The sequence below is a fragment of the Oncorhynchus mykiss genome, chromosome 16, assembly GCF_013265735.2.
Source record: "Oncorhynchus mykiss isolate Arlee chromosome 16, USDA_OmykA_1.1, whole genome shotgun sequence".
NCBI lineage: Eukaryota > Metazoa > Chordata > Actinopteri > Salmoniformes > Salmonidae > Oncorhynchus > Oncorhynchus mykiss.
Genome location: NC_048580.1, coordinates 36,005,301 through 36,031,768, shown reverse-complemented (window position 1 = coordinate 36,031,768; position 26,468 = coordinate 36,005,301). Strand labels below are relative to the sequence as shown.

Here is a 26,468-nt window from a genome sequence, read left to right as displayed (position 1 = left end):
GTGAAATCGCTCGACTGTTCCCTTCCTCTCCGGCAACTGAATTAGGAAGGATGTCTGTATCTTTGTAGTGACTGGATGTATTGATTCACCATCCAAAGTAATTAATAACTTCACGTTATTCAAAGGAATATCTGCTTTATTTTTACCCCTCTACCAGTAGGTGCCCTTCTTTGCGGGGAATTGGAAAACCTCCCTGGTCTTTGTGGTTGAATCTGTGTTTGAGATTCACTGCTCGACTGAGGGACCTTACAGACAATTGTATGTGTGCGTTACAGAGATGAGGTAGTTATTCAAAACTCATGTTTAACACTATTATTGCACACAGAGTGAGTCCATGCAACTTATATGACTTGTTCAGCAAATGTTTACTCCTGAACTTATTTAGGCTTGGCATGACAAAGGGGTTGAATACTTGACTTTTAAAACATTCAGATAATCTTTTAAATTTGTAACAATTTCGAAAAACATTCCACTTTGACATTATGGGGTATTGTGTGTAGGCCAGTGACCAAATTATTATTTTTTAAATAAAAAAAAACATACGTTTTAAATTCAGTCTGTAGCAATATAATATAGAAAAAGTCAAGCGGTGTGAATACTTTCTGAAGGCACTGTATGTGAAAGTACAGAACCTGTATTTGTTTGTAGCAAGTTAAATAAACATGTCATTTGTTGCAATATTGAAGTTACACAGGGAACGGACATATTGGGATTTGACAGCGAACAGTAAAGTTAACCGAACTATACATTTTGGCACGTCTTTCATGCCAACAAGACAAAGCATATTGAAACCACAACTTATATCTCCTTTAGAGTAGTCTTTATTTCAGCCATTCATATTCACAAAATTGTAATAGTCTCTTTCAGTTTGAAACAGGGAAATGCGATACGTATGTATTCGGAATTTATAGATTAAACAAATGCAAATCATAGTGCTGTGATGTTGATTATAGTATAAGCATCAGTATTAAGTAAATGTATCTTTACATCTTGCCATCTGAAGGCATTGGTAATCAATAGAATGGATTTTAACGGTAGAAGAGTAACACAGCTGCTTCAGTAATCTCCTTTGATGAACTCCATTCTTTGTTGGTACCATAGCCATTCCAGTCAAAGCCTGGGAAGTCACCACACTGACGAGGGGCCTCCTCAGGGAAGTATCCACCACCAATACAGTAATGTTCAGTGTCGCAGCGAGTGTTTGGCTTTGGTTTGACCCCAGAGCAGATAGCCATGGCTGCACGTTCATTATTTATTGGTCTGAAAGTAATGAAGCCAGGCTCAAACTGGTTTCTTGAGTTGGGCCCGTAAAAATTTCTGGTGGTCTCTATGTTCCCAAAGTCATACACGATTGGAATGGCAGGTCCTGTGTTGCCACATGCCCCAGCATTATATCTCACTGGGTAGAGCTTAAAGAGTTGGTGCAGGTTTCCCCCATAAATGGTGAGAAAGCGTCTCTCTGTGTGGTAGCGGAGGATGGCGGCTATGTTCCAGTGTTCCATAGGGGAGTTGTTGGGAACGTGCCACACCGACATGTCTTCTGCCACAATGTCATAATAGCCAGGATTTTTTAAGTCATCTGAGGTGGCACCATCTGTGGTTCCAAAAGTAACCATGTTGGCCCAGTTTCCATCTCCGTCTGGCCAGTTAGGGTTGCTGCCTTGCTGGCTAGACCAACGATCACCCACTGTGCACTTCCCATACATGTTGTTCTCGTGCACACTCGCCACAAGTGTCCAGCCACCGCCAGCAGTAGTCATGTCGCAGAAGGTCTGGTAGATCGCCCCGTTGGCTGTGGTGAGGTAGTACAGCCCATCTTCTTTTTGGTCATATCTGTCTCTTATTTCCTTACAGCTTTTGGCAATGAAACTGGCCCTGTTTCTCAGCCTCTCCAAACCGTTCAAGACTGTTGTGGCTCCTGGAGCCTCTGCATGCCCATTTTCTTGTATTGCTTTTACAAATTGAGGCAGTTGCACCATCAGTAGATGGATCATCATCAGGAGAAAAAAATGCTTCATTTATCCTCAGTAAAGTATCTGTTCAGTATCGTGCTCTAGTCTCTTTGACAGACTGGGCAAAGACCAGTTCAAATATCCAAATGGAGTTAATATTTGATTTAGTTGTCAATAGGGTTGCTAAATTCCGGTATCTTTCTCAATCTGGAGGTTTTCCAAAAACCCTGGTTGGAAGATTCATAGAAATCAGATGGGAATAAGCAGGAAATCCAGAATCCTCCAACGGTTTTCTGGAATTTTAACCCTTTACACTCATGGGAAGAGGTCTATATGGATAGGGCTAAATTTAAATGTTTCTTAGAGAAGAAATGTGGAAAGCATATGCATAACCATGGTAGAAAAAAGGGAGCAGTTGAGATTATTAGACTAAAAGGTGAGGAAAACAAACAGTTCACCTGAGAAGACAATCATTTTTTTCATTTTTCTAATTTAGCAGACGCTCTAATCCAGAGCGATTTACAGTAGTGAGTGCATACATTTTTCGTACTGGTCCCCCGTGGGAATCAAACCCACAGCGCTAGAGTTGCAAGCGCAATACTCAACCAACGGAGCCACACAGAACCAAATATTGAATCCAAACACTACTGTTGATTTCACATTTACTGTACTTTTTGCCGCATTTGTTGACAACGAAATCTGAAAACACTGCGGATATATTCAGTAACATGATTATTAATTCATTATTTTCTGTAAACATACATAAGACCAAAAATGGACAAGGTTTCAGTGAGAGGTCTGCTGGTGTCTCCAAGTGGCCACATACACACCCCTCTCCAAAGTGTGCACAGTTCTCTTTGGGAAAGGGGGCAGCATTTTCACGTCCGGGTGAAAAGCATGCCCAAAGGCTAGGATACGTGTAGATTTGGATAGAAAACTCTAAAGTTTCTAAAACTGTTAAAATTCTGTCTGTGAGGATAACAGAACTTATTTGGCAGGCGAAACCCTAAGGGCAAACCATCCAGGAAAAAAATTATAATTGAGGTGACTTTTCTATGGGGAACTAGATTTATGAAATGTATTTACCTACACGTACGCTACGGTCACAAGACGCAGGCCTCCTTATTGTCCCTAGAATTTCTAAGCAAACATCTGAAGGCAGGGCTTTCTCCTATAGAGCCCCATTTTTATGGAATGGTCTGCCTATCCACGTGAGAGACGCAGACTGTCTCGCCCTTTAAGACTTTACTGAAGACTCATCTCTTCAGTAGGTCCTATGATTGAGGCACTGGAGCAAGAACTGCTGTCTCTGCCTGGCCAGTTCCTCTCTCTCCCCTGGGATTCTCTGCCTCTAACCCTATTACAGGGGCTGAGTCACTGGCTTACTGGTGCTCTTCCATGCCGTCCCTAGGAGGGGTGCGTCATTTGAGTTGGTTGAGTCACTGACGGGATCATCCTGTCCAGGTTTGGCGCCCCCCTCAGGTTCATGCCGTGGGGGGTGATCTTCGTGGGCTATACTCAGCCTTGTCTCAGGGTAGAAAGTTGGTGGTTTGAAGATATCTAGTGGTGTGGGGGCTGTGCTTTGGCAAAGTGGGTGGGGTCATATCCTGCCTGGTTTGCCCTCTTCAGGGGTATCATCGGATGGGGCCACAGTGTCTCCTGACCCCTCCTGTCTCAGCCTCCAGTATTTATGCTGCAGTAGTTTATGTGTCGGGGGGCTAGGGTCAGTCTGTTATGTCTGGAGTATTTATCCTGTCTTATGCAGTGTCCTGTATGAATTGAAGTATGCTCCCTCTAATTCTCTCTCTCCCTCGCCCTCCCCTCCCGGACCTGAGCCCTAGGACCATGCCTCAGGACTACCTGGCCTGATGACTCCTTGCTGTCCACAGTCCACCTGGCTGTGCTGCTGCTCTAGTTTCAACTGTTCTGCCTGCGACTATGGAACCCTGACCTGTTCACCGGACGTGCTCCTGTCTCAGACCTGCTGTTTTCAACTCTCTCTACCGCATGTGCGGTCTCTAACACTGAATGCTCGGCTATGAAAAGCCAACTGACATTTACTCCTGAGGTGCTGACCTGTTACACCCTCTACAACCACTATGATTGTTATTTGACCCTCCTGGTCATCTATGAACGTTTGAACATTTTGGTCATGTACTGTTATAATCTCAACCCAGTACAGCCAGAAGAGGACTGGCAACCCCTCATAGCCTGGTTCCTCTCTAGGTTTCCTCCTAGTTTTTCCTAGCCACCGTGCTTCTACACCTGCATTGCTTGCTGTTTGGGGTTTTAGGCTGGGTTTCTGTATTGCACTTTGACATCGGCTGATGTAAAAAGGGCTTTATAAATACATTTGATTGATTGATTATGAACACATTTCCTCCATCCAGCCCAGATAGTTAATGAACAGAGTGTGACAACAAAACCTAAGACCCTGGAACTTTGTATCTAAGAAAGTAGGCCCCATTTCTTCGGTACAGTAAATTCTATAGTACAAATTGGTAAGAGGTGGGAAAGAAAATTTAACATGGAATGAAAATACTCATGTGAATCAGAGCTGTACTAAAAATGTACTTTTTGGGAGGCAGCAACATGTGGAGCTAGTCGTCCAGGTTGGCACCTAACAGAGGAGCTGAAGACACAATAGAGCCAGTAGAGTTACAAAGGGTAATCTAAGGACCAGAGCTCATGGTACACCTAGTGGGAGCGACTGGTATAGGTAGCACACTATGCATCCTTATACTGGTATGATGGTCCAAAAATATAACAGGGCATGTGGTACGAAATAACTTGTTTTGCATCAGCAATGTCAATTGGGCGTTTGTATTTATAAAGCATACGGATGCAACCTGTACAGTATTGTTTGTGAGAAGTGATTGCCAATGCCAACATTCTCATCATCCAAAAGAGATTCTTCTTCTTCGTGGGTAGACCTTTTCTGTGGAACTAACTGATTTTCCTGTACACAATTTCTCAATGAGATGGGGCGGACAGCTCCCTCAAATGATGGAGTTCTGTTTCCTTTTCTCTACTTGGACTAGGAAGGTAACCTGATTCTTTCTGGCTCTGCCATGACCCTCTGGTGATACGTATCGAGGTTAGACCTGCATCCCAAATGGCACCCAATTCCCTATATAGTGTACTACTTTTGACCAGAGCCCCCTTATTGGCTCTGGGGAAAAGTATGGCACTGTATAGGAAATCGGGTGCCATTTGGGACTTAACCCAGAATTCAGGTTCGAAAGACCATACCCAGACATAGTGTAGGGGGTTGAAACTAGCATGCTTCTGGTTAGCTGATATTCATCGCTGCCTTAGAGAAACAAGACAAGCGCTACAAAGGAGAGTTGAATAACTGTGGTGGGTTAGAGTGCGATGTTAACCCTATGGTCTATTTTCACCGCCGAGATTTGCTGTTTGAGGAAAACCTGTATTGTTGTCGTTACTAAAATCGGTGAAATAGGAGAGTGCCAGCTATGCTTCATTGGCTGGGTTGTTGTAACGATGGTGCTTTGGCTAGAGTCAAAGAGTCACGGGGTGAGTTTTGATGGCAAACCCAAACAAATGGTAACTGGAAGAACAGGAAGTAAACTGGTCTGTGATGGAGAGCTGTTGTTGCAGTAGATAAATCATTTATCAGGTTTGTAAGATCATTACATTTTATGTTTCCTCAAATCCTCAGACTGTATATTTCACTAACCATGACTGCAGCTGTACAATTACAATGCGTGTTGATGTAGTCATCATTGGTTACAGGAAAAACAAGTTTTCAGAACAAATATTAATGAGCGCACCGGCACATTACCTCTATGGTGCTGGGAAAATAAAGCACCCGACATAGTCCAAAGTGATAAGACTCCCACACTCACATTACCTCTATGTGACGTAGAAGTCCGTTACTGGCCGCGGGCAGCATTTGATTCTTTAACGCACACACATATTCATCACTCCTCCCTGCGCCATTAGACCATAAGTTAACAATGTGGGTAGACACACAAATTAACTTCTTTCTTGGTGCAGGCATTTCACACTTGTCAATGTTCATATTTGAGAGATACAATAATTATTATACTTATCAATGTTGTGGATGAGCGCATTGTTTGTTTGTTCTGTTCCTCTCTCTCCTTCTCTGTAGCTTCCGGGTATGCTGGAAAAGGACCCGAGCTAAGGGAATTGGGTTGGCTTTATAGTGCCTGTCCCAAATGGCTCATTAATGCATATGGGCATATTGAAAGATATTGTCAGTAGTGATGTAATGTTGTAAATGTTATGTTGTGATATTGTTTAAAACCGTGTTGCAATGTATATCCTTTAGTATGTTTAGTTCATGGAAAATGTAGGTTTGTATTGTTAATTGATTAATTAATTAGGGTTAATTGTTCTGAGGGGAGGGGCTAGCCCTACAAAAGGAGCCTCTCTCCAGTCTCTAGGGGGGCATTTTTTGGATTGAGCTGTGGATGGGGCAGCATTGTTTTTAAGCTGTCCCCTAAGGTAGACGTTGATGGCAGTACTGTTGTTTTTTGTTCCGGAATCACTTGTAAATAAACACCTTTGCACAGAAGAACTTTTGCGGCTCCGCCATCTTTTTATTTTAATAGAGGTTAGGTTATCCAGTTTAGCCTTCTGGCCTACTCTACGTGACATATGGTGGCAGTGGTGGGATGGCGTACCGCAAATCAGTGAATTCCAACAAGAGAGGTAAAGGAATGCGTACAGGATTGCGTTCTCAGCAACAGCAGCAACTGTCAGAAAAGGTACCTGAAGTTGAACCGGGGGAAAAAAGCACAAGACATAGTCCAAAGTGATGAGACTCCCACACTCACATTACCTCTATGTGGTGCTGGGAGAATAAAGCACACGACATAGTCCAAAGTGATGAGACTCCCACACTCACATTACCTCTATGTGGTGCTGGGAGAAAAAAGCACACGACATAGTCCAAAGTGATGAGACTCCCACACTTACATTACCTCTATGTGGTGCTGGGAAAATAAAGCACACGACATAGTTCAAAGTGATGAGACTCCCACACTTACATTACCTCTATGTGGTGCTGGGAGAATAAAGCACACGACATAGTCCAAAGTGATGAGACTCCCTTACTACATCTGTGGTGCTGGGAGAATAAAGCACACGACATAGTCCAAAGTGATGAGACTCCCACACTCAAATGTAACTCTGCATGTCTGTGTCGGACCAGACATTTATGTCATTGCTGGCTAAGGCAATGGGATAAATGAGCGGGCAATGACATAACTGGACCGATATACACATCCAGAGGTAAATGTCATTTCAACCAGTTCTGCCCGCTGACACTTTCTTGGAAAGGTCCTATTCTGACCAAAAGGTGGTCAAGCAATCCCCCAGAAGTAAATCTGTGTGGAGGTAGATGACGTTATCCTCATGACCTTACCATGATGGTCAAACGGCAGCCCTTGCTCATGTCGTGCATGAAGACGTACAGCAGTGTGGAAGGAGCTGCAGCAGGTAGAGTTTGAACTCGTCCCCTAGGGCCACTGCAATTTGCTCAATCATTGCATTCAGAAAGTATTCAGGCCCCTTGACTTTTTCCATGTTTTGTTACGTTACAGCCTTATTTTACAATTGATTAAATAGTTGTTTTCCCTCAATCTACACCTGAGCCAGGTTTTTCTCTAGGGTTTTGCTTGCGCTTAGCTCCATTCCGTACATTTTTTATCCTGAAAAACTTCCCAGTCCTTAAAAATTACAAGCATACCCATGAAATGATACAGTCACCACTATGCTTTGACAATAAGGAGTACAGTAAGGTGTTGTATTGGATTTGCCCCAAACATAGTGGTTCTTCCTTTAAAAGTTTGGAGCTTTACATTTTGTGGTAGATGGTGGCAGATTATGGTAAATTGCGTCATTCTGGCAACAATGGCTGACACCTTGCCATAAAATTCTGCGGCACCCGGCAAGCTGTGCTGCAGTGCACAGCAACTTTTAAAGGAAGAACCACTGTAAGTTTGTTTTCAGGACAAGACGTCAATTGCTTTGCCAAAATGATTGCAATATATTGCCTTGTTGCAAACAGGATGTATGTTTTGGAATATTTTTTATTCTGTACAATCTTCCTTCTTTTCACTTGTCAGTTAGGTTAGTTAGTAGTGGAGTAACTACAATGTTGTTGATCCATCCGCAGTTGTCTCCCATCACAGCCTTTAACCTTTCACTGTTTTAAAGTCACCATTGGCCTCATGGTGAAATCGCTCGACTGTTCCCTTCCTCTCCGGCAACTGAATTAGGAAGGATGCCTGTATCTTTGTAGTGACTGGATGTATTGATTCACCATCCAAAGAAATTAATAACTTCACGTTATTCAAAGGAATATCTGCTTTATTTTTACCCCTCTACCAGTAGGTGCCCTTCTTTGCGGGGAATTGGAAAACCTCCCTGGTCTTTGTGGCTGAATCTGTGTTTGAAATTCACTGCTCGACTGAGGGACCTTACAGACAATTGTATGTGTGCGTTACAGAGATGAGGTAGTTATTCAAAACTCATGTTTAACACTATTATTGCACACAGAGTGAGTCCATGCAACTTATATGACTTGTTCAGCAAATGTTTACTCCTGAACTTATTTAGGCTTGGCATGACAAAGGGGTTGAATACTTGACTTTTAAAACATTCAGATAATCTTTTAAATTTGTAACAATTTCGAAAAACATTCCACTTTGACATTATGGGGTATTGTGTGTAGGCCAGTGACCAAATTATTTTTTTTTTAAATAAAAAAAAACATACGTTTTAAATTCAGTCTGTAGCAATATAATATAGAAAAAGTCAAGCGGTGTGAATACTTTCTGAAGGCACTGTATGTGAAAGTACAGAACCTGTATTTGTTTGTAGCAAGTTAAATAAACATGTCATTTGTTGCAATATTGAAGTTACACAGGGAACGGACATATTGGGATTTGACAGCGAACAGTAAAGTTAACCGAACTATACATTTTGGCATGTCTTTCATGCCAGCAAGACAAAGCATATTGAAACCACAACTTATATCTCCTTTAGAGTAGTCTTTATTTCAGCCATTCATATTCACAAAATTGTAATAGTCTCTTTCAATTTGAAACAGGGAAATGTGATACGTATGTATTCGGAATTTATAGATTAAACAAATGCAAATCATAGTGCTGTGATGTTGATTATAGTATAAGCATCAGTATTAAGTAAATGTATCTTTACATCTTGCCATCTGAAGGCATTGATAATCAATAGAATGGATTTTAACGGTAGAAGAGTAACACAGCTGCTTCAGTAATCTCCTTTGATGAACTCCATTCTGTGTTGGTACCATAGCCATTCCAGTCAAAGCCTGGGAAGTCACCACACTGACGAGGGGCCTGCTCAGGGAAGTATCCACCACCACCAATACAGTAATGTTCAGTGTCGCAGCGAGTGTTTGGCTTTGGTTTGACCCCAGAGCAGATAGCCATGGCTGCACGTTCATTATTTATTGGTCTGAAAGTAATGAAGCCAGGCTCAAACTGGTTTCTTGAGTTGGGCCCGTAAAAATTTCTGGTGGTCTCTATGTTCCCAAAGTCATACACGATTGGAATGGCAGGTCCTGTGTTGCCACATGCCCCAGCATTATATCTCACTGGGTAGAGCTTAAAGAGTTGGTGCAGGTTTCCCCCATAAATGGTGAGAAAGCGTCTCTCTGTGTGGTAGCGGAGGATGGCGGCTATGTTCCAGTTTTCCATAGGGGAGTTGTTGGGAACGTGCCACACCGACATGTCTTCTGCCACAATGTCATAATAGCCAGGATTTTTGAAGTCATCTGAGGTGGCACCATCTGTGGTTCCAAAAGTAACCATGTTGGCCCAGTTTCCATCTCCGTCTGGCCAGTTAGGGTTGCTGCCTTGCTGGCTAGACCAACGGTCACCCACTGTGCACTTCCCATACATGTTGTTCTCGTGCACACTCGCCACAAGTGTCCAGCCACCGCCAGCAGTAGTCATGTCGCAGAAGGTCTGGTAGATCGCCCCGTTGGCTGTGGTGAGGTAGTACAGCCCATCTTCTTTTTGGTCATATCTGTCTCTTATTTCCTTACAGCTTTTGGCAATGAAACTGGCCCTGTTTCTCAGCCTCTCCAAACCGTTCAAGACTGTTGTGGCTCCTGGAGCCTCTGCATGCCCATTTTCTTGTATTGCTTTTACAAATTGAGGCATTTGCACCATCAGTAGATGGATCATCATCAGGAGAAAAAAATGCTTCATTTATCCTCAGTAAAGTATCTGTTCAGTATCGTGCTCTAGTCTCTTTGACAGACTGGGCAAAGACCAGTTCAACATCCAAATGGAGTTAATATTTGATTTAGTTGTCAATAGGGTTGCTAAATTCCGGTATCTTTCTCAATCTGGATCAATCATTTTTTTCATTTTTCTAATTTAGCAGACGCTCTAATCCAGAGCGATTTACAGTAGTGAGTGCATACATTTTTCGTACTGGTCCCCCGTGGGAATCAAACCCACAGCGCTAGATTTGCAAGCGCAATACTCAACCAACGGAGCCACACAGAACCAAATATTGAATCCAAACACTACTGTTGATTTCACATTTACTGTACTTTTTGCCGCATTTGTTGACAACGAAATCTGAAAACACTGCGGATATATTCAGTAACATGATTATTAATTCATTATTTTCTGTAAACATACATAAGACCAAAAATGGACAAGGTTTCAGTGAGAGGTCTGCTGGTGTCTCCAAGTGGCCACATACACACCCCTCTCCAAAGTGTGCACAGTTCTCTTTGGGAAAGGGGGCAGCATTTTCACGTCCGGGTGAAAAGCATGCCCAAAGGCTAGGATACGTGTAGATTTGGATAGAAAACTCTAAAGTTTCTAAAACTGTTAAAATTCTGTCTGTGAGGATAACAGAACTTATTTGGCAGGCGAAACCCTAAGGGCAAACCATCCAGGAAAAAAATAATAATTGAGGTGACTTTTCTATGGGGAACTAGATTTATGAGCCACCTGGTTGCAGTTCCTATAGATTCCACTAGATGTGAGTCTTTATAAATTGGTCGATGTTTTTCCTTTGAGAAATGAAGTAGCCCTTTCCTTTGAGTGTCAAGCCAAGTGTACTCTTTTGTTTGTTGGCCGCACCAGGTCATGCGTTCCACGTTGATTTTATCCGCTACTGAACACAATAAATGCTGTCTTAAATTTGATTGATTATTTACGTTTTAGGATACCTAAAGTTGAATTCCGAAAGTTGTTTGAAATGTTTGGAAAAAGTTTACAGGTAACTTATTCGATAATTTGTAGTCATGTTGGGCGAGTTGAAACCAGTGTATTTCTGAATCAAACACGCCAAATAAAATGGAAATTTGGGGAATATAAAGACAGTTTATCAAACAAAAAGGACCATTTGTGATGTTTCTGGGACACATTGGAGTGCCAACAGAAGAAGATCTTCAAAGGTAAGGCATGAATTATATCGTTATTTCTGACTTTCGTGATGCACCTGCTTGGTTGAAATATGATTTCATGTGTTTGTATGGGTGCTGTTCTCAGATAATCACATGCTTTGCTTTCGCCATAAAGCCTTTTTGAAAACTGACACTTGTGATTTGATGAAAGTTAAATATTTCTAATAATTTAATTTGAATTTCGCGCTCTGCAATTTCCGCTAACGGAACGTCTAGCCGTAACCAAAAACTGACAAGGGTTTCAGTGAGAGGTCTGTTGGTGTCTCCACGTGGCCACATATATAGCCCTCTCCAAAGTGTGCACAGTTCTTAAGTAATTTCAATGCACTTTGACACAGAAGAGTCCTCAAATATAAGGTGCTCTTTTGAGCTCTCCTAGCTGTGCTTTTGAGGAACTAGAGTTAGCACACTTGTGGTCGTTTTGTTAGGAACACAGCCCGGCATCCCTGTCACACAATTAGTGTTGTTTACGCAAACCAAAAACTGTCCATTATAAATTGCAATCTGGTCCAGGTGGCATTATTTGAAAGCTTATTCTATTGCCAACATGACTAGCTAAATGATAAAAACTGAACTTAGTGTTAGACTTTCACAAGGCAATTCAGAGAAGCATATTGTCATTTTGGTACGAATAGAATGGAGTCATGAGTAGGGCTGTTGTGGTGACCGTATTACCTCCACATGGCAGTGACAAGTCTGGAAGGCAGTCAAATTCCACATGACCGTTTAGTCACAGTAATTAGGTTTATTAGTAGCCTACCAAACTTGATAACTGCCTGGTACTCAGCACTCTATTGTCCCTCTAATCACTCTGACATCAATGCAAATGTGATCAGAAATCTAATCAAACACGTCATGAGAGCCCGTGAGCTCATGTTACACAACATTTCTATAGGCTATGCAATAATAAATAGAGCATCCTATCATCTTTCTGTAGGCTAGGCCTACTATACTTATTTCTCAACTTTCCTAATATTTAGTACATTGTTTATATTTACAACATGAGTATAGCCTACCTATGTATTTTTTCCCGCTGCCCCTGTTGATACAGGTGCATGATAATGGTCCATTCTAAATCAAATGTCACATTATTTTGTAAATGTAAAGACAAGATTAAATCAAGAATAGTCTGATGGGTGACAATATTAGCCTATGTGAATTATATATTATCACTTGTGAATGTTGCCCAGCATAAGAAACAATGCTTGACTTGTTCGAATCATAGTCACACACCTCACGTAGCCTAGCCCATAGGCCTATATGTTTTAATAAAGTTTGTCACAACTAAAGTGGCCAAATAACTTTAAGCACATTAATCTGCTTTAAAAGGAGTATAGAGCCTAACTGGTATACATAAACTGGGGGACAGTAGATTGACATATGATAGTGCTTTTGCTTTTCGTTAGGCCTACTCATCTTGTTGGTTGACAAAAGGTAATGTGGACAGTTCTTCCAATATCTTCAATATGCAACCTGGAATTGGACAAGGATGCAAGTAGTTGTGTCCCCGATGTGTCAGTCTTCACTTGTAGCCTGTGAGAAAGACACTTCGGATTGTGCAGCACACTCAGGGAGAAGGGTACAAGGCAGCACTCTGGGCCACAATGGGCATGGATTATTTTAAGGTGCATTACGGCCACAAAGGGGATGCCGCCGTGGAATTTGAGGCATTATCGAGTGCTTGTCAATTTGTGAATTAGAGCCTATTAGAGTGTGTACAGCCTGCGCAAAATGTATGCCTTTCCAACTTTTTTCAAATCATTATTATAGTCTCATCATGCAGTCTTACAATGTATTAAAAATCAAAACATACAGCCTGAAGTTTTTAAAACTACTAAAGTTACATTGATAACTAAACATACAGGAGTTCCTATTTATTTGTTAACAGCTCAACACAGAAGTCGCATGTGCACACTCCCTAAATCATCTGAGAAAATATTAATTTTTATTCAGCTTTATTCAATTGTATTCTTCATACTATAAAATACTGCCACAGAATAAGCAAATATTGTCTGCTAAATGAACTAGTGTAGCCCACAGGACCTATTCTCTTAATCTGGAATAGTCTACATTTTCTTCATATCATTCTTCTTTAGGCCTACAGTGGTTCTTCCTTTAAAAGATGGAGCTTGAACCGCGAGACTTCGCACCAAATCATCTCTAGGAGACAGAACTCATCTCCTTCCTGAGCGGTATGACGGCTGGGTGGTCCCATGGTGTTTATACTTGCCTACTATTGTTTGTACAGATAAACTTGATACCTTCAGGCGTTTGGAAATTGCTCCCAAGTTTGAACCAGACTTGTGTGGGTATACATTTTGTCAATTAGCCTATCAGAAGCTTCTAAAGCCATGACATCATTTTATGGAATTTACCAAGCTGTTTAAAGGCACAGTCAACTTAGTGTATGTCAACTTCTGACCCACTGGAATTGTGATACAGTGAATTATAAGTGAAATAATCTGCTCTAAGCAATTGTTGGAAAAATTACTTGTGTCACGCACAAAGTAGATGTCCTAACAGACATGCCAAATCTATAGTTTGTTAACAAGAAATTTGTGGAGTGGTTGAAAAATGAGTAAATGACTCCAATCTAAGTGTATGTAAACATCCGACTTCCACTGTACATGTATATGTAGTTATTACCAGGCATGAGATCCCCACATTGTACCCTATACATTTAATATATTCACTGATCATGTACTCTACCTTGATAAATAAAAGGTGCAGTTCAGGTATGAATTAGATTATTTTTTCAGTCATATCCAATACCAGGAGTATCAAACTCCATTCTTTGAATGATGCTGTGTCTGCATGTACGTATTACAATTATACACTTCAACGGTGTTTACCACTCCTGGGACATCAATGATTACACATTGTAACTATGCAATAGACTAGAAACATGATTTAAGTAAAGGCTGATTTTTTATTCATATATACAGAAAAAAAACAGTACACCACACTTCCTATGCATATCTAACTCCCTTCATCTGCATTAATCTGAGGACACATGATAGTTTTTCAATGAGATACTTCATTTCAACCAGCGGATAACGTGAAAAGCTTTATTGAAAGAAGTTCATTGTCCAGATGTTTTAAATACATAAATGCATTATAGTTATGATAATTGTAGTATTATAAAAAAGTTCAATGCACATACGGTGTATATTATAAAAACGAGGAAGAAAGAGGTTGGGAGAGAGGTGATTAGACTGAAAGGGAAAGAGATAAGAACAGCACCAGACAGCATATGATTAATGAATTACAGTGCTACCCTAATTATCTTTCAGTTCTTACAAATGCAGTGTCTCCTAACCAGACGAGAGACAGAGAGAGAGCATGATTAAGCCTGTTTTTTTTTTATTCTAACAAGGTCAGTCATCATAATCATCAGGAGGTGAAATGCAAAACCGACCTTGGATCATTTAAACTGGGACTACAACATCTAAATGTCAATGTAAAGCATCTCTTTAATAATACTTCCTGTTGACCCGACCAAGTGACCTCCCAATGATCATGCTGTGCCCTGTCAGCCAGTTCAGATGAGGGGTTCACCAAAACAGCTGATATAACCTAGAGGATTTAGGGAGAAGGATGAAGTGAAGAGATTGTGTGTGTGTGTGTGCGCTCACCTGGTGACAAACACTAGGGGACAAGAGTACTTTATGCTTGAAAAACAGACACGAGGACAAACAATAGAAGATAACGTCAATAGTCGATTCTGTATGTGACGCAGACACTTATCGGAATGTACCTGAAACATTTAAATAGAGGGCTATGAGTCTCACCACTTGGTTATTGCAAGGCTAACCCCACAGGGAAATCATGACTTGGCAGCAACAGATAAACACAGCTATTTTCACTGGACTATGTGGTGTAAATCTGAAAATTGGCAGGCTGACATCTTAAGTTTTTTTTATTTAATGCATGCGAGACAGGTTCCATGTACAACAAGACCAGGCGGAGATAGAGAGAAAAAGAACATAGAACAGTTTAATTACCTCTGGTTGTGGACAATTGCCAGCAATAACGCTTCACGGCCTGGTCCCCAGACAGTGAACATCTGGCAATATCTACATTTTCGACCCCTTGATCAGCTCGCTCTCTGATAAAGAAAATAGCTTATTTTTTGTAGATATGAAAACAATAACTGAGATACGACCGTTCCATCTAAAGCAGCAGATGTACTTTTCAGGATACGTCAATACAGCACAGAAAGATTAACACCAGACTGGTATTGTGGTTGTTCATCAGGTGATGGGAAATATGCAATGATACCTGCATCATCTACACGCTGCAAAGACTCCTTAACTCTTTGTGACAGACATTGTCTTCTTTCATCCTTCTGTAAACAAAGCTAACCATTACACTGCCATGAAATATGATTATATATCGACTATGAAACAAATGACATGCTTATGAGTTGCCATGAAAGAAAGTTAGATGAATTGAACTGAAGATGGTGAGAACAGGTGTTTGCAGCTAAATGCTTTTGGTTATCTTGAGAATAATAATTGCATGATTTATCATTCTGCGGTATGCATGTACTGTATGTAATAGAATGATATGAACTGACACTGAATCATAGGAGCTAACTAGGAGGAGCTAAATCCAACCAGGCTGTGGGAAATCTGAGGCTTGTAGTTTTTTTTTAACTCAGCCCCTGTCGTAGATAGTGGGATATTGGTTATGTTGCACTTCCTAAGGCTTCCACTAGATGTCAACCGTCTTCTTTAGAAACTTGTTTGAGGATTCTACTATAAAGGAGGGGCTCATGAGAGCTATTTGAGTCAGTGGTCTGGCAGAGTGCCTTGGGCTCATGACTCGCGGTCACGAGAGAGTTAGCTCTCGTTCCATTGCTTTTCTACAGACAATGGAATTCTCCGGTTGGAACATGATTGAAGATTTGTTAAAAACATCCTAAAGATTGATTCTATACTTAGTTTGGCATGTTTCTACGACCTGTAATATAACTTTTTGAACTTTGTCCGACTGGACCTGAACGCGCTTTTGGATATGTTTACCAAACTCCCTAACAAAAGAGGCTATTTGGTCATAAATGATGGACATTATCGAACATTTATGGTGGAACTGGGATTCCTGGGAGTGCATTCTGATGAAGATCAAAAGGTAAGTGAGTATTTATAATGCCATTTCTGACTAATGTTGACTACCCAATATGGCAGATATCTTTTTGGCTGCTTTGTTGTCTGAACGCTGTACTTAGATTATTGCATGGTTTGCTTTTTCCGTAAAGTTAAAAAAATATATTTTCATCAACATTTATGATGAGTATTTCTGTAATTTGATGTGGCTCTCTACAAAATCAATGCATGTTTTAGAACTACTGAACGTAACGCGTCAATGTAAACAAATTGTTTTTATATAAATATGAACTTTATCAAACAAAACATACATGTATTGTGTAACATGAAGTCCTATGAGTGTCATCTGATGAAGATCAAAGGATAGTGATTCATTTTCTCCATTTGTGCTGGTTGAGAGAATGCCAAGAGCATGCGAAGTTGGCCTCCCGAGTGGAGCAGCGGTCTAAGGCACTACATCGTAGTGGTTAAGGCGTCATTACAGACCAGTCATTCGAACCCAGGCTGCGTTACAGCCGGCCCGATAGATCCATGAGGTAGCGCACAATTGGCCCAACGTCGCTCGGGTTAGGGGAGGGTTTGGCCGGCAGGGATTTCCTTGTCCCATCAGGCTCTAGCGACTAATTGTGGCGGGCCGGGCGCCTGCAAGCTAATCCCGGTCGCCAGCTAGTCAGTGTTTCCTCCGACACATTGGTGTGGCTAGCTTCTGCGTTAAGCGAGCAGTGTGTCAAGAAGCAGTGCAGTTTGGGAGGGTTGTGTTTCGGTGACGCATGGCTCTCGACCGTCGCCTCTCGAGTCCGTAGGTGAGTTGTAGTGAGGGGACAAGACTAACCACCAATTGAGGAAAATAAGCAGTAAAAAGTACAAATAAAACGGTCATAAAAAAATTAAATAAGTGTGCAAAGCTGTCAAGGCAAAGGGTGGCTACTTTGAAGAATCTAAAATATATTTTGATTTGTTTAACACGTTTTTGGTTACTACATGATTCCAGATGTGTTTCATAGTTGATGTCTTTACTATTATTCTACAATGTAGAAAATAGTAAAAATAAAGAAACACTGAAAATGAGTAGGTGTCAAACTTTTGACTGGTACTGTATAGCATGTTCCTGTACTGAATTCCAATGTAGGCCATTTTCAATCCATATACGGGAACAAGTGTAAAGGGTTAGGAAAGTTAATGGTTCAACACGGGTCATCTACAAACGTGAAATAAACCGTGAGACCTTATTTTATTATATTTTGCCTAATCATACAGGTAACTTACTCCCCTGCCCTGAGCGACTAAAGTGAAATCATTTTATAATACCTTTGGATAGCCTATTTCTTTCAGCATTGAAACTGAGAACTGTCTTGTTTTTAGCTTATCATTCATATAGGGCCCATCTGTTGGGCTACTTAGATACCTTTTCAAATTCTACAAGTATGACTAATTGCTCATGTAGAACCAACATTTGATACTTCTTGATTTGATGAGTTAATATTTTATATAAGGGGCATGATAGAATGCATTCTGAAAACATTCCAACCCCTTGACTTTTTCCACTTTGTTACGATACATCTTTATTCTAATATTGCTTAAATAAAAACAAATTCTCAAAAGTGAAAACCGGTTTAGAAATGTTTGTAAGAATTCAGACCGTTTGCTATGAGACTCAAATTGAGCTCAGGTGCATCCTATTTCCATTGATCATCCTTGAGATGTTTCTTCAAGTTGGAGTCCACCTGTGGTAAATTCAATTGATTGGACATGATTTGGAAATGCAGGCACCTGTCTATATGAAAGGTCCCACACTTGATGTCAGAGCAAAAACCAAGCCGTGAGGTCGAAGGTTTCGAAGGTCCGCAAAGCTCCGAGACAGACTTGTAGATCTGGAGAAGGGTACCAAAACATTTCTGCAGCATTGAAGGTTCCCAACACAGTGACCTACAGTGACCTACATTGTTAAATGGAATAAGTTTGGAACCAACAAGCCTCTTCCTAGAGCTGGCTGCCTGTCCAAAGTGAGCAATCGGGGGAGAAAGGCCTTGGTCTGGGAGGTGATCAAGACCTCTATGGCACTGATGGAGCTCCAGAGTTGCTCTGTGGAGATGGGATAAACTTCCAGAAGGACAACCATCTCTGCAGTACTCCACCGATCACGCCTTTATGCTAGAGTGGACAGACGGAAGCCAATCCTCAGTAAAAGGCACATGACAGCCCGCTTGGACTGAGAAACAATATTCTCTGGTCTGATGAAACCAAGATTGAGCTCTTTGGCCTGAATGCCAAGTGTCACATCTGGAGGAAACCTGGCACGGTGAAGCATGGTGGCGGCAGCATCATGCTGTGGGGATGCTTTTCAGTGGCAGGGACTGGGAGACTAGTCAGGAGAGGGAAAGCTGAACACAGCAAAGTACAGATACATCCTTGATGAAGACCTGCTCCAAAGCACTCAGGACCTCAGACTGGGGCGCAGGTTCATCTTCCAACAGGACAACAACCCTAAGCACACAGCCAAGACAACACAGGAGTGGCTTTGGGCAAATCTCTGAATGTCTTTGAGTGGCCCAGCCAGAGCCAGGACTTGATCATCTCTGGCAAGACCTAAAAATAGCATTGCTCCCCATACAACCTGACAGAGCTTGAGGATTTGCAGTGAATAATGGAAGAAACTCCCCAAGTACAGGTGTGCCAAGCTTGTAGCATCATACCCAAGAATACTAGAGGCTGTAGTCGTTGCCAAAGGTGCTACAACAAAGTACTGAGTAAAGGGTCTGAAAACGTATGTAAATTCTGTTTTTATACATTTGCAAAGAGGTCTACACCGGCTTTTGCTTTGTCATGAGGTGGTGCACAGTGTTTCCTCTGAAAAATTGGTGTGGCTGGCTTCCGGGTTAAGCGAGCAGTGTTTCAAGAAGCAGTGCGGCTTGGCGGGGTCGTGTTTCGGTGACGCATGGCTCAACTGTCACCTCTCCTGAGTCCGTACAGGAGTTGCAGCGATGGGACAAGACTAACTGCCAATTGGATATCATAAATTGGGAGAAAAAAAGGGCTAAAAAGAACCAAAGAAAATGTGTATGTAACCAAATGTGGAAAAAGTCAAGGGGTTTGAATACTTTCCGAAAGCACTGCATCTCTTTGACTAATAAGTAGACAAAAAGGTGGAAATATGTTTGATTATTTTTTATTTTGTTAAAGAGCACTTCCCAAGCCAAAACTCTTTGCTTCACAGTCACAATACCCTAGGTGACCAAGAACAGCCCTGTCTGCTGCAGTGAGCAGGGTTTGGTTTTACAGGCGAGTCGAGGAAACAGATGTCTGATATTAAACGTTTAATTGCCCAGTGAAGGAGTTGAGTTTCAACCCCTAACGCAAGTCCCAGTCTTTATAAATTGCCCCTCCCTTTACGCTGTAGTTTAGAAGCCAAACGCAATAGATGGGCCCTTGGGCAATGCGCCCGTGTTCCTTTGGATAGGTAAGTATTTCTATCGCCTTGTTTTATTTTAACTACGCAAAATCAGTTAAGAACAAATTCTTATTTTACAATGACAGCCTACCCTGGCCTAACCCAGACAATGGGTCAATTGTGCACCGCCCTATGGGACTCAAGGCCGGTTGTGATACAGGCCGGGATCGAACCAGGGTCTGTAGTGACACCTCTAGTACTGAGATGCAGTGCTTTAGACCGCTGCACCACTCGGGAGCAGTATATGGGACCTTTACTAGGCCCTACACAATGTGGAGATTAATGGAGACGCAAACAACATCAGGATCTAGGCCATGGTGGAGAAGACGGCCAAAGACCACTTTTGCTGCTGCCCTATGTGCCAGCCAGAGCAATGGGGATGAGTGAGTGTTGCTCCCCTAGTCTAGACTGACAGTCTTTAGGTGACAAAATTGCATAGTGGTGTCAAATCTGTAAATTCTCTCAGATTACCACTGCGCTGCACAGTACAACTGTAGATAGCAGCTGGTCAAAGTCATGATGTCTCCTTCATGCAGTGGTATGAAGTACTTACAGTACTACTTTTTTTTGGGGGGGGGGGAATCTGTACTTTATTTTTGACAACGTTTACTTCACTACATTTGTAAAGAAAATAATGTACTTAACTCCATACATTTTCTCTGGCACCCAAAAGCAGGACAGAAATTGTGAAATTCACACTAAAAGAAAACATCCCTGGTCATCCCTATTGCCTTTGATCTGCCGGACTCACTAAACAAATGCTTTGGTTGTAAATTGTGTCAGTGTTCACCTGGCTATGAGTATATTTAAAAAAACGAAATACATTTAAATGGTCCCGTCTGGGTCGCTTAATATAAGGAATTTGAAATCATTTATACTAAGTTTTGAAACTTAAGTATATTTTCCGCAATTACACTTATTTTTGATATTTAAAACCAAACACCTTTACTCAAGTAGTATTTTACAGAGTGACTTCATTTTACTTGACTAATTTTCTATTAAGGTATCTTTACTTTGACAATTAGGTATGACCATTTCTTCACCAATGTCTTCATGGGACCTGAAGTGTTGTCACCCCCCCCCCCCCCCCCCCCCCCCCCCCCCCCCCCCCCCCCCCCCGAACACATACTGTATCTAGGTTAGTGTGAGTTACATGTCGTCAGAGCATGCAGAGTACTGTTGGAACTGGGGCATTTTATCAGATCTCTGAGCTGTAACATCATACCATTATCATTCTTGAGGCCTTGGTGTCCAACTCTTGGCCTGGATATTGCATTCACTGGGGTGGTGGTTCAGGTTAAGTGCAATTATGTTAGCACAGCTGAAAACTGTTGTCCTGATTAAAGCAGCAATAAAACTGTCCTTCTTTAAACTAGTTGAGTATCTGGAGCGTCAGCATTTGTAGATTCAATTACAGGCTCAAAATGGCCAGAAACAAAATACCTTTCACTCAGTCTATTCTTGTTCTGAGAAATGAAGGCTATTCCATACGAGACATTGCCAAGAAACTGAAGATCTCATAAAACGCTGTGTACTACTGGCAAACTGGTCCTAACCGGAGGCCCCGGTGCACAACTAAGCAAGAGGACAAGTACATTTGGGTTTCTAGTTTGAGAAACAGACCTCACAAGTCCTCAACTGGCAGCTTCATTAAATAGTACCGGCAAAACACCAGTCTCAATGTCAACAGTGAAGAGGATGGGATGCTGGCCTTCTAGGCAGAGTTGCAAAGAAAAAGCCATATCACAGACTGGCCAATAAAAAGTCAAGATTAAGATGGGCAAGAACACAGACACTGGAATTCTGCCTAGAAGGCCAACATCCCGGAGTCGCCTCTGCATTGTTGATGTTGAGAATGGTGTTTTGCCGGTACCATTTAATGAAGCTACCAGTTGAGGACTTGTGAGGCATCTGTTTCTCAAACTAGTCACTGAAATGTACTTGTCCTCTTGCTCAGTTGTGCACCGGGGCCACCCACTCACTCTATTCTGGTTAAAGCCAGTTTGCACTGTTCTGTGAAGCGAGAAGTACACAGCATTGTACGAGATAGTTTCTCCCATTGAATAGCCTTCATTTCTCAGTACAAGAATAGACTGAGTTTCAGAAGAAAGGTATTTTGTTTCTAGCCATTTTGAGCCTGTAATCAAACCAACAAATGCTGATGCTCCAGATATTCAACTAGTCTAAAAGCCAGTTTCATTCCTTCTTTAATTAGCACAACAGTTTTCAGCTGTGCTAAAATAATTGCAAAAGGGTTTTCTAATAATCAGTAATCAGCAAGCCGTTTCATCTCTAGACTGAGTAAAGAGAAGGCGCCACAGGAGGCTGCATATGTTATTATCTTGGAGGACTGAATTCACTTCGGGGAGATCAGTCTAACACACAGAATCGAGTACTACCTCCATGAGAAAGATGAGTGATTTACGGTGTGGGTATAATGCATAAATGTAATATATACATGAATATGAGTAAAACATTCACTCTCAATCTACAATGGACAGTGTAGCCTAATCCTGTGACCCAAATGACGTCAAGGCGTTAATCTCACCAGTGCATGGGCCATTAGGAATTTTATATGACCTATAAAATCATTATGAAGCCATATACATCAGGATTTATGGTAAAAACTCCAAGCCTTGGGGCCAAATATGTGGGTCACTTCACTTTGTCTGAACGGAGGTCAGCCTCCCCGTGTTGGATCTTTTGGTTCGCAATCAGACAAAGTGTGCAGACGTACAAAGACACTTGGACTCCGACAGGTTGTGAAGCCAAGCCATAAATTCTGTTGACATTGCTAGGCCTCAGCGGTGCCCTACATGCAGCAGATTCCAGTGATAATAAAGTCAATCAGTGGATATGGCCATTTGTTAGCCCAGCTCATAGCTGCAATTGGGTACTCGTGGCAGCTAGAACCGGGACCTTTGGTAACGCAAATAGCTTTTCTCTAGTGTAAAGTCAATACCACAGAAAAAAAGTATACAAAAGAAAAAAAACAGGTGAACTCTACCTACCAACAAAACTAATGTGCGTATATGTGTGTATGCGTGCGTGTGAGAGAGAGAAGAGGTGTTAAAGACAGCGGCCGGAGCTCACCGGTGTCCTGGCTGGACTTGGAATCCGAGAGGCTGACGGCCGAGGCGTCTCGTGACTGGTCCAGGGCTCCAGCAAGCCCAGCAGACGAAAAGCCTGATGGAGAGAGCCACAATATTAGACCATATGACATCTCTATCGACAGAACATTAGATCAGTGGAGAAAGCCGGTGTAGTAACATGTGAGATGGTGAAACAAAGAGCATTTTCCACCTCATTCTTAACTAGGAGTGTAATTCAAAGGTGTTACCACACCTAGGGCTATATTAGTGTTGTGAATCTTGACAGCTGCATCTGGCGTCATACAAAACATTTTGTGCTGTCGCTCTGAGTTTAACCATTGCTTCTATGAAACTGTGGGTGAAGCCCAAATGGAGTCACAATGGAGAATGAAGAGTACCCCTCTCCTTATTCCCTGCTTTTGCTCCATCTTGAGGAAGTTGAGTAGCAACTCCAGAAGAGAGGGGTATTTGTTTTAGGTCTCCACCACGTATCCCGTGCTGGAAACTTGTTTGCCTGAAGTCCACAGTGCCACCTGGTGGAAAGGAAAAAGTGTTACCACACTGAGAATGTCATCAAATCACAAATACATCTGAAGCCATAATAGTACCATAAAATGCCTGCTAACAGTACTGTGTGGAATATGATCAATACAATAGCATCCTTTTGAAAGCATGTAAATATAATAACACCAGATATTACAAGAGATGGTTGGGGGAAAGGCTTGCAATTGAATAATAATAATAATAATAATAATAATAATAATAATGTGAGAAAAAAATATTAACTTATGCCTATACAATTGCACATACGTACTCTTCTCTTGGCTAGGGAAGAGGATTCACAGAGTATGTCCATGATGATGGGGAACAGCTCATCCATCCACTTCCTCATCTCCAACCCGTTCACCTGTAGGGCCTGGTGTCAACAACCAAATCAGAGCTTGCCTCTGGTGCAAAGAGGCCATCTATCCTTGCATAGCTAATTTACAGCAAGCCTACAATGCACCTCACCTATCAGATATACAACTTACTGTATTCAGTCTGTCATTTCGCTCCACTCGGCCTGTGTTGTTCACAATTCACAAATCCGGGATTGCCAATGCTTAACATAATACAGTGCATAAACAGTACACTGTTTTTATAATTGTCGTAGCCTAGGACGTGTCTAGTAGGGAGAAAACATCTTGGAGAGTGACAATCAAAAGAAATCAATTGTGAAAATACAAGGTTGATTCCCACAGGGGATCCCAAAGTTGGCCACCATTGTCAGACAGTTAAATATTTTGGAATACACAATAGAACACACTATACACTGAACATGAAAAAATATATATTTACTGAATGTCACTAGCGTTTGCTGGTAGGGCCAGAGGTTGGCAACATTTCACACCTGAGCCAGCTCTCCAATGGTAGCCAGGACACTGATGACTACCCCAGGATTGGGGTATGGATGTTTCAGCTTTAGAATAAGAGCCTGAAATAAAGAGTAAATGACCTATCCTATTTATAGTATGTTACTTTCATTGAGTAAAACATAGGGGACAGTGCTGATGATGGTACAGTATGTAACTTTAGAATGGGCTCCATGTAGAGGCGTTGGAGACCAGGTGACCAAGAATGGGAGCGCTCTGCTCCTTGTTCCTGTCCACGCCACTGTGCTCCAGCTCAGTCGGGATCTGGAACAGGCAGAAGCACACACCATCGTTTAGCAGCCATTCCGATCAACGCTTTTATTTTTAATTTAGCTAATAAAACATGGTTTTAATTGTGAGTGAGAGTCACTCCTATTCACATCAAAACGTAGAATCCCAAAGCATAGTTTAGAATAGTTCAACAGTCTGATATTTGTAATTCAAGCCACATTGTGAAACATTAACTTGGCCATCTGCTGGTGTGTTATTGAAGTGGCTGGTCCAGCACTGACACTCATGAAGCAATAGCATCTTGGGTACTACACACAGAACTATACCTAAAATAGATCAAAACCTGTTGGTTTCTTCTGAAACATATTTTTGATACATCTTGCATAGAAATACACAAAATACCTACAGATAAGTTGTTTCTGTAAATTAAAATGGGTTCTCAGTCAACTAACCTGGTGAATGGGACCAATTACTCAAATAAAACAAGACAAGTTTGCATTACCTGGATGAGCATCTTGTGCAGGAAGAGGGGGGGGGGGGGGGGGGGGTAGTGAGATTAGTATGTGCGCAGCCTCTAGTAAAGATTAGGTCAAGTGTATGAGCCTTGTGAGTTGGAGGGGATTGGGAAAGTGTGAGGTCAAAAGAGGCAAGAGAGGACAGAGAATTGGGAAGGCAGATGTCAGGAAGTTAAGTCACGAAGTACAAAGAGCGGTGTGCCATCATCAGGAAATAAGGTTATCAAGGTGTCAAGCTCATTGGGGAACACTCCAAGGGCACCTGGTGGGCAATAGGTAATGTTAAGCTTGAGTGGACAAGTGACAGCATGGAATTCAAATGAGGAGATGGACAGTGTCACCACCGAGACGACCAGATGCTCTCAGACTATGAGAGAAAACAGTCGGATGAAAGAGCAGCTGGAGTAGCAGTGTTCCCTGGGGTGATCCGTCTCCATCAGGGCAAAACACTCAAGGGACTGAAGGGCAGTATAGGCTGAGATGAAAGCTGCGTTCTTGACCGCAGATCGGCAGTTCCAAATGCTGACAGAGACACGGAATTGGGCACGCAGGGTACACTAAATTAGATGGGTTGCAGCCAAGGGGTGGGGAGCGTCTGTAAAGCCTACAGGGAGAGGAGCGAACTGGGATAGAAAACACACACACACACACACACACAGTTGACAAGATAGCAAAATGAGATAGATCTAAAATAACTAGTTAAGATACTCAAGTGAGAGAGTGGGAGTGGTGTGGACCTTTCCCCTCTTTCCTTCCTTAAAACAGCTCCCCAGAACCATCTTAGTTCTCTGACAAAACTGCCATTGACACAACTGCCCAGGGGAGACCGAAGAAATAACACTAATTGATAATTGCAGAGCAGGAAAGCACAAGTCCCTGTAATAATAGCTGATTGCCTAAGAGAGGTGAAACAACTCCCCTTGCAATACAACCACTGATTACCAAAACAAGTCACACATTTCCCTGCCACTTGATCCTGGTTGACGTGTCAACAACCATCTGTAAATTATGAGCAGTCAGCAGTTCACACACCAAGTAGGTCACTGCCAGCAAGCATTTGGCCTCCCTTGATAAAACTATTAAATAATTAGCCAATCAGCATTGAGCTGAGTTCAACTGTGGGTTGTCCTAGTGCAGTAAAACGAACCCCCCCCCCCCCAAGAGAGGCCAGTTTGGTCTGAAGCCAAATCACTTCCTTTGCATAACTTAATTTTCAGAAAAACGTGTCTGTTTCTGGTCTGCTTGTG

At 41.9% G+C, this 26,468-nt stretch overlaps 2 protein-coding genes and 1 pseudogene across 2 annotated transcripts; all 3 read right to left on the bottom strand.

Moving 5' to 3' along the window:
* Positions 1–803: 803 nt before the first annotated feature.
* LOC118939525 (intelectin-like) lies at positions 804–2,097 on the bottom strand. Its single transcript, XM_036946766.1, has one exon. The coding sequence runs from the start codon at positions 2,016–2,018 to the stop codon at positions 1,029–1,031; it is 990 nt and encodes a 329-aa protein (XP_036802661.1). The 5' UTR covers positions 2,019–2,097; the 3' UTR covers positions 804–1,028.
* A 6,883-nt stretch (positions 2,098–8,980) lies between these two features.
* Positions 8,981–10,259, bottom strand: LOC110491871 (intelectin-like). Its single transcript, XM_021565694.2, has one exon. The coding sequence runs from the start codon at positions 10,196–10,198 to the stop codon at positions 9,206–9,208; it is 993 nt and encodes a 330-aa protein (XP_021421369.2). The 5' UTR covers positions 10,199–10,259; the 3' UTR covers positions 8,981–9,205.
* Positions 10,260–12,937: 2,678 nt separating this feature from the next.
* Positions 12,938–25,235, bottom strand: LOC110491045 (annotated as a pseudogene).
* Positions 25,236–26,468: the final 1,233 nt, after the last annotated feature.

Excerpts from the sequence above, each read along its gene's own strand:
- LOC110491871 (XM_021565694.2), bottom strand. The coding sequence starts at position 10,198 with ATGAAGCATTTTTTTCTCCTGATGATGATCCATCTACTGATGGTGCAA.
- LOC118939525 (XM_036946766.1), bottom strand. The coding sequence starts at position 2,018 with ATGAAGCATTTTTTTCTCCTGATGATGATCCATCTACTGATGGTGCAA.